Source organism: Tupaia chinensis, unplaced genomic scaffold (assembly GCF_000334495.1).
Source record: "Tupaia chinensis unplaced genomic scaffold, TupChi_1.0 Scaffold000046_3, whole genome shotgun sequence".
Classification (NCBI taxonomy): domain Eukaryota; kingdom Metazoa; phylum Chordata; class Mammalia; order Scandentia; family Tupaiidae; genus Tupaia; species Tupaia belangeri.
Genome location: NW_006159504.1, coordinates 3,174,199 through 3,182,302, shown reverse-complemented (window position 1 = coordinate 3,182,302; position 8,104 = coordinate 3,174,199). Strand labels below are relative to the sequence as shown.

At 38.5% G+C, this 8,104-nt stretch overlaps 1 protein-coding gene across 1 annotated transcript in view; it reads right to left on the bottom strand.

Moving 5' to 3' along the window:
- Positions 1–3,176: 3,176 nt before the first annotated feature.
- LOC102489146 (short-chain dehydrogenase/reductase family 16C member 6) overlaps positions 3,177–8,104 on the bottom strand; it is a 33,384-nt gene continuing 28,456 nt past the window's right edge. The window contains exons 5-6 of the mRNA XM_027773833.1: positions 5,295–5,420; positions 3,177–3,303 (exon numbers count right to left, since the gene is read on the bottom strand). Coding sequence (XP_027629634.1) covers positions 3,177–3,303; positions 5,295–5,420 — 253 coding nt within the window. The remainder of the gene's footprint in view (positions 3,304–5,294; positions 5,421–8,104) is intronic.

The window sequence follows — 8,104 nt, the reverse complement described above, 5'->3', positions numbered from 1 at the left end:
GTTATTTATTACTGATTCAATCTCCTGGCTTGTTATGGGCCTATTCAGACTTTCTATATCCTCCTGGCTCATTCTTGGTAGATTATATTTGTCCAGGAATTTGTCCATCTCATCCAGATTGTCTTGTTTTTTAGTATATAGATGTTCAAAGTATCCTCTAATGATGTTTTAAATTTCTTCTATGTCTGTTGTTATATTACCAGCTTCATTGCAGATTTGATTCACTTGATTACTTTCTCTCTTCTTTTTAATAAGTCTTGCTAGTGGTGTATCGATTTTGTTTATCCTTTCAAAGAACCAGCTTTTACTTTCATTTATTTTCTGTATAGTGCGTTTATTTTCTATTTCATTTATTTCTGCTTGGATTTTTATCATTTCCTTTCTCCTGGAGTTTTTTGGATTTTTTTTTTGCTGTTGCTTTTCAGTTCTCTGAGGCATGATGTTAGGTGATCCATTTGCCTTCTTTCCATCTTCCTCTTATGTGCACTAATTGCTATGAATTTTCCTCTTATGACTGCTTTAGTGGTGTCCCAAAGATTATGGAAACTCATGTCCTCATTGTCATTGGCTTCCATGAATCTTTTGATTTCAGTTTTTATTTCTCTGGTAATAGGGGAGTCATTCAGGAGTAGGTTATTTAGTTTCCATGTATTTAAGTATTTTTGAGGATTTCTCTTGAAATTAAAATCAAGCTAAATTCCATCATGGTCAGAGAAGATGCTGGATATAGTTTCTATGCCTATGAATCTGTAAAGGCTTGCTTTGTGTCCTATGATGTGGTCAATCTTTGAAAAGGTTCCATGTGGGAGGTGAGAAAAAAGTGTATCTCGTGGATTTTGGATGGAAAGTTCTATAGATGTCTGTTAATTCCATTTGATTGATGGTATTGTTTAGATCCTTTATCTCTTTTTGTAGTTTTAATAGTTTTTTTTTTTTTGAGAAATTTTTGCTATAGGGTACTTGTGTTCACCAGAAAGGAAGAGAGAGACAGAGAGACAGAGAGACAGAAAGCGAGAAATCACCCTCTCCCTCGGGGGGATGGCCACACCACAGTCCCTTCTCCTCCATTCTCCTCTCTGGATCTTGGGCATGCACATGCCCAGCATGAGTTTAAGCTACCGGGTTCAGGACTTGAATGGCAGTTGAATACATGGGAGCCCAGCAACGTAGCCCTGATGCCACCTGCTGGTCCCATCCTAAAAACAATTTTTTTGTGTGTGTGTGGTGGGGGAGAGGTTTTTGCTATAGGGCACTTGTGCTCGTCAGAAAGACAGAGAGAGACAGAGAGCTAGAAAGTGAGAAATCACGAAATCACGCCCCAGGGGGGATGGCCATGCTGCAATCCCTTTTCCTCCATTCTCCTCTTGGGATCTTGGGCATGTATGCACACGCGCCCTGCATGAGTTTAAGCCACCAGGTCTGAGACTCGAACTGCAGTCGACTACGTGGGTGTTCAGTGACATAGCCATTACGCTAACTGCTGGCCTCCTAAAAACAATTTTTAATCACAAATCTGTTAAAAATAAATTTTATTTCATTAAAAGTATTGCTTGTTCAGAAGTTTTACTTCTATCTCTGGTCAAAATTTTTTCTCTAGTTTATCTCAACTTAAACTATGCTTTCTTTGCATGACTAAAGAAATATGAGGAACCTTCAAAAAGTCTGCAGAAAAAATAGAATGGAGGTATAAATTTATATTGTTGCAAAACAACTTTAAAATCTATGCAGAGTTTTTTTTTTTTTTTTTTAATAGTACTGATCTTCCATGAACTGTTTGAAGACCTCTTATAGTATGCTCCAAATATTAGGATAAGTCTTATGCTGAGAGCTCAGTCTGGTTAACAGAATGTATACTTTATTTAATTAGCAATTTCAGATTTGAGTTTTACCATTTTTCACTAGCTCTTCAGCCTGACAGGGGCAAAGCTAGATGGGTGGATATTTTATGATTACAACTCAACAACCATTCCCACCCTAGGAGCTGTAAAGCACTGTGCATTGGGACCTGGGTCCTACATAGCCAGCTTAGTTTGAGTCTTGGCCCTAGTGGTTTGAAAGACACCAAGAGCACCTACGGGCACCCAAAATCCTGATGGATGAAGAAATGGAGGAAAGGGGGTGCTTTCTCCCTTTCTATGTCTCTCTGGTTAGTGCACACACATGCTGCAATAAAAATAAAAGACAGTTTATATTTTGCATTCACATGCATGAACTGACACAGTATTTTATTTAGTTAATCATGGGAATACGTTTTGTTCTTAAACCAGTAGTGCAGGAACTAGAAATTGCCTCACTTGTTTGGATGCAAACAGAAATGTTGAGTTACAGATTTATTTTATTGAACAGGTAGGCTTAGTCCCACTAAGGGCCTGGGTGTCGTCCTTTAACTCTAGTCAGAATCAATAGGCAGGACAAATAGGCCTTCACTTTGTGAAGTAAACATTCTTTTTAAAAATTACAGAACAGATGCAGGCAGGGTGAGTGCGATGGATGGCACAGCAAGGGGCTTTGACCTACCCAAGCAGTCAGGGCAGCAAAGGATGACCTGGACGTAGGTTGAGTAGACACGAATGGTAAAGGAAGTGCTGTATTTATCAAGAGCCTGCTCTGACAGCGGTGAATCACTGCGGTGCTGGCTGCTCTGCGGGCTTTCACAACAGGCGAGCACTGCTGTTGGCAAAGGCTCTGCTCAGAATACTGATGTACAAGGTAATTATAACGATCTCTTTTCTAAGAGCGTTGTACATTGCGCATTTTAAAATTAATCAGGGTCAGTTTGCATCAATCTGTTTTTGTATGGAGGTCTTCAGAAATGTTGTGAAAAATGCATATTATGAACAGAACTGATTCAAAGTTTCAATTTTTTTGCACCAAAATAAATCTGTCCTTTAATTCCATTTTTCCACAAATTTTTTCTAGTTCCCTCGTAGACATGGCATATTCAGAGTACATCAACTAGGCTTGATGTACTCCTTCAACTAAAAATATAAAAAGAAAACCTGGGTAGATAATTTGAATGCTTAAAAAAATAATGTATAAACTGTCCCCGGAATAAGATTGCACCTTTGAAAGCTTTAGAGATCTTGGTCGAAGGGAATACTTTAAGCATTAAGAGGAATTCCAAATAGTCTATTAAGATAATACTTTTTAATTGATTATCACATTCGAAGCTTGAACTATTGGTGTTCTCTCTCAGTTTCAGTCTCAAGTTCATTCTCTTTTTCTCTCCCTTTGAAAGAAGACATGCAAGTATCCACTCCAAGGTACTCACTAAGGACAATCATCATTTTTGGAGATATTATTCTAGATGAAAGCAGATAAACATTTAAAAGAAGTCAGAGAGATCATTTTTAAAAGATTAAGTACAAATGAAATAAAACACACCTGAAACGGAGAGACCTGTGTTGTGCACATGTCACGTAATGGCTGGGACAATCAGAAAAGTGTGCATCACCCTTAAACATCACGGGTGTTCAAGGGTGGCTACACCTCAGTCACCGCGAGCTCTTTGCAAAGTCCCAGTGTGCAGTCATGCTGTATCCTTCATCACACTCACTGAGTTCTGTTGAAAGCCCCCACATATCCTTATTTAGTATGATAGATCAACAAAAGCTAAAACTAGAAAGAAAACTGGATCAACTAATGCAGAATCTCTGGGCAAAAGGGTCCTGGAACCAGTAGTTTTAAATGTTCCCCAGGTGTACCTGAGGTTGAGAATCATTGTTTCAGGTTCGTGGATGTAGAGGCTGTTTTTCCTTTAGCTCATTTCTGCTCAACACAACATCTATTGCATGTTCATTATATAGTAGGTACTGTACTAAGCCAGAGTATGGAGCAGGAAGCAAGACATATTTCAGAAAACATGCCTTGCCTTTGGGAGCATGCAAGACCACAAGAGACCACCAGTGTGCTGAGTACCATGGCAGGCAAGGACGGGTGTGATGGAGAGCGTCAGGGACTTGTTTTTCTTTGGAGAGGTTTTTGCTATAGGGTGTGTGTGCTGGCCAAAAAGACAGAGAGAGACAGAGAGAAAGGAAGAAATCCGCCCCCCCCCCAGGGGGGAATGGCCACACCATAATCCCTTCTCCTCCATTCTCCTCTTAGGATCTTGGGCATGCACGCACGCACATGTGCCCGGTATGAGTTTAACGCACCAGGTCTAGGACTCGAACCACAGTTGTCTACATGGGAGTCCAGCGACATTGCCATTACACCACCTGCTAGTCCCAGAGTGCCAGGAACTTTGACCTAGCCAAGCAATTAGAACAGTAAAGGATGAACAGGAAATACTCTGAATAGATATAAACAGTGAAGAAAGTACTGTATTTATCAATAATATAATTTAAAAGTGGATCTCTGCCTGTGCTTTCTGCTGTGCCAGTCCTTGTAGCAGGAGAGGAGTACATCCTGAAGATAAAAGCTTCTCTGTAATCAGATTGGAAGCTGGACTGAAACTCTGTCCTAGCATATATTAGTCCTGCGAAGTTCCTTTCTCTCTTTGAGCCTCAGATTTCTTAAATTTGATAAAATTCATGTGAAGCTGTCGGTGCAGTCCTGGCGCACAGTAAGCACTCTATAAACGTGAGGTGTGCACCTGCACCCACATTCTGGCATTCACACCTGGGCCTTGTATGGAGTCGTAGGAACTCTCTCATGAAATGAAACAAGGAGCTTACCAAATGACCCTTAGTATTTTCCTGGTTGGGCTAGCAGGTGGCTTGGCGGTGAAGGTGCTGGACTCCCACATGGCTGACCGTGGCTTGAGTCCTGGACCTGGCAGCTTGCTTTCTCACTTTCCCTCTCTCTCTGTCTTCAGTGAGCTTATGTTCCCTATAGCAAATTAAATAATAATAATAATAAATTAAATAATAAATAATTAGAAATATTTTTCTGGCAACACACTCAGGATTCGTGTCCTTCATGTTCAAAATAGAGCCTGGTATTAATAAATCTGGGTCATTGGGAAAGTTATGGCATGTTTTGCTATGTTTTTCTATGCAAAAATGCGTCATGACTTTTCCAACCACCCAATAATTGCCCAAAAGTAAAAGCATACAGACAGGTCCCCACTTCTCCAACAATAACCTGGGTGCTATTTGTTTCTGTGTTGAAACAAATAATGTGTACTCTGGAAGGCCAAAATAGTGGCTAAATTTTGTCAGTGTCTGAAGTAGCCTAAGACACAGATAGCAACAGTCCAATAAATTGTCTTTGCATTGCTCTGTAAGAAGAGGTAGCAATCATGAGAAAGTTTGTTGACAAAAAATCAAGGTGATAGCAAGGTCATAACTTACTGTTTGAGGAGAAATGCGAAATATGCAAATTTGGGTATAATTAAGTAAACTTGTTCCTCTAAAATAGCATTTAAGATTTTTTTGGCCACGTAGTCCTGCTCCAGTAAAGGTAGTATAAATGGATACCTGGAATAACAATCAAAGTTATGACATCAGAGTGATATGTTTTATTGCCATCATGAGCATTGACTACTAAACTCTGGATATGGGCTTATAACACAGGCCTATAAGTAGTCAACAAAATGTCAGTCTTAGGGATTGACCTGCACTTGACTGCATTGACTCATGACCAATCCCAGGACCAGTGCTTTGGACATCTTTTTTCCCCTACATTACATTTCCTGCTTTTGTTGACTTTTTGCTATTTGATTGCCTGGACATAGGAGAGCAATTACTTTTATATTTGCTTGTATCATTCTTCTTCCCAAATATCAGCTAATTGTATAGTATTAAGAAGCAAAACTGCAAAAATCACTTTACCAAAAACAAGCAAACAAACAAAAAACTTTTTTTTTTTTTTTGAGAGGTTTTAGCTATAGGGCGCGAGCTCTCGCCAGACAGAGAGAGAAAGAGAGACAGAGAGACAGAAAGCGAGAAATCATCCCCCAGAGGGGGATGGCCACACCACAATCCCTTTTCCTCCAGTCTCCTCTCTGGATCTTGGGCACACACGCACACGCGCCTGGCATGAGTTTAAGTCACTGGGTCCGGGACTCGAACCACGGTCGACTACGTGGGAGTCCAGTGACATACCATTACACTAACTGCTGGTCCCAAACAAAAAACTCTTGAGCATGGATAATATATCATTTTAGACTGACAATTGTCACAGCGTCAAGCAATTAGTGAAATCAACGAGGTGGAATGAATGAGAAAATAGTGTTACTTTGACATGTTAGACTTTACTGTTATTCTCAGTTACTTGAAACACACCTCAAAAATTTTATCTTAGCTGATTCTTGGAATTTGATCGGTTTTCCATAATTTGATGTTAGAAATTAGTCTTTATATTTTATTCTCTACAAAATTCCTTAGTACTATGGTTTAAAGGACTCCATCATTTAATACAAAATATAATCTAGAGATCATTGTTTCTTTTATTTGATGGCATTTTAGAATTACTGATCTTTCTTTTTCTGTAGACTTTTTGTTTCTTCTTCTTTTTTTTTTTTTTTTTTTTTAGTTTTTATGTACCTAGGAATCTCATCATTGATATCTCTGCCTTCACTGGCTACCAAGTCTCTCATTCTGGTGGGTCACGTTACATCCTGACAAATGCTGTATGAACATCTGTGTGCAAGTTTTAATAAATAGTAAATAATTATTTATTATTTTATTTCTCTTGAGGATATACCTAGTGGTAGAATTACTGGACCATATGGTAATTCTGCGATTAACATTTTGAGGAATTATCGAACTATTTTCCAAAGTAGCTGCTCTAATTTGCAATACTACCAGCAATATCTGAGGATACCAATTCCTCCATATCCTCACCAAGTCTCAGTGTTGTCTTTTTCAATACAGTCATCCTGATTGATGTAAAGAGTTACTCCTTGTGTTTTAAAAATAACAGCTTTCTTGAGATATATTTCACGTCATGAAATTGACTTTTAAAAATTGTACAATTTAGTGATTTTTTACTATTCTTAGAAAATTCTTTGTTGCTATCTAATTCCAGAACATTTTCATGAACCCCTCTGCCCCCCAAAAGTCTCATATTCATTAGCAGTCACTCCCCATTTGTCCTTCCTTAAGTTCCTGACAACCAGTAGTCTACTTTCTGTCTCAAAATTTTGCCCATTCTAAATGTTCCACATAAATGGAATCATACAATTTGCGACCTTTTGTATCTGGCTTCTTCCTTGTAAAATAATGTTTTGGGGTATATCTACATGGTAACATGTATCAGAATTTCACTTTTCTTATGGTTGAATAATATTTCATGGTATGGCTATGCCACATTCTGTTTCTCCATTTGTCAGTTGATGGACCTTTGTGCTGCTTCTACCTTTCGGATATTATGAATATATGAATGCTGTGAACATTTGTGTACAAGTTTTTGTTTTCTTTTTTTTTGGATATGCCAATGAGTGGAAATTTGATAACTTTATGTTTATCTTTTGTGGAACCGTTAAAACAGTTTTCCAATATGGCAGCACCATTTTACAAAGCATGAGGCAGCAAAATATGAGGATTCCAATTTCTCCACATTTATCACTACTTGTTATTTGAGGATAGCCATCCTAGTACGTGTGATGTGGTTTCTCATTGTGGCTTTGATTTTCATTTTCTTAATGTCCAGACAAACAGATTTGTCTGTTCACATGTTTTGCCTGTTCGAAGAGACAAAGAAGGGCACTATATCATAGTAAAAGGCTCTATAGATTGAGAAGATATAATGCTTATTAATATCTATGCTCCTAACACAGGAGCACCCAAATATGTGAAGAAAAGACTGAAAGGGGAGATAGACTGCAACACACTAATTGTTGGAGATCTCAGCACAGCATTATCCCCTCTGGACAGATCATCTAGGCAAAAAATAGGTAAAGAGATAAAGGATCTAAATGATACCATAAATCAATTGGACTTAACAGACATCTATAGAACTTTCCACCCAAAAACCACAAGATATAGTTTTATTCTCACCCCGACATGGAACTTTCTCGAAGACTGACCACATCATAGGACACAAAGCAAGCCTCTGCAGATTCAGAGACATAGAAACTATATCCAACATCTTCTCTGACCATGTTGGAATTAAACTTAAGTTTAATTTCAAGAGAAATCCTCAAAAATACCTAAAAACA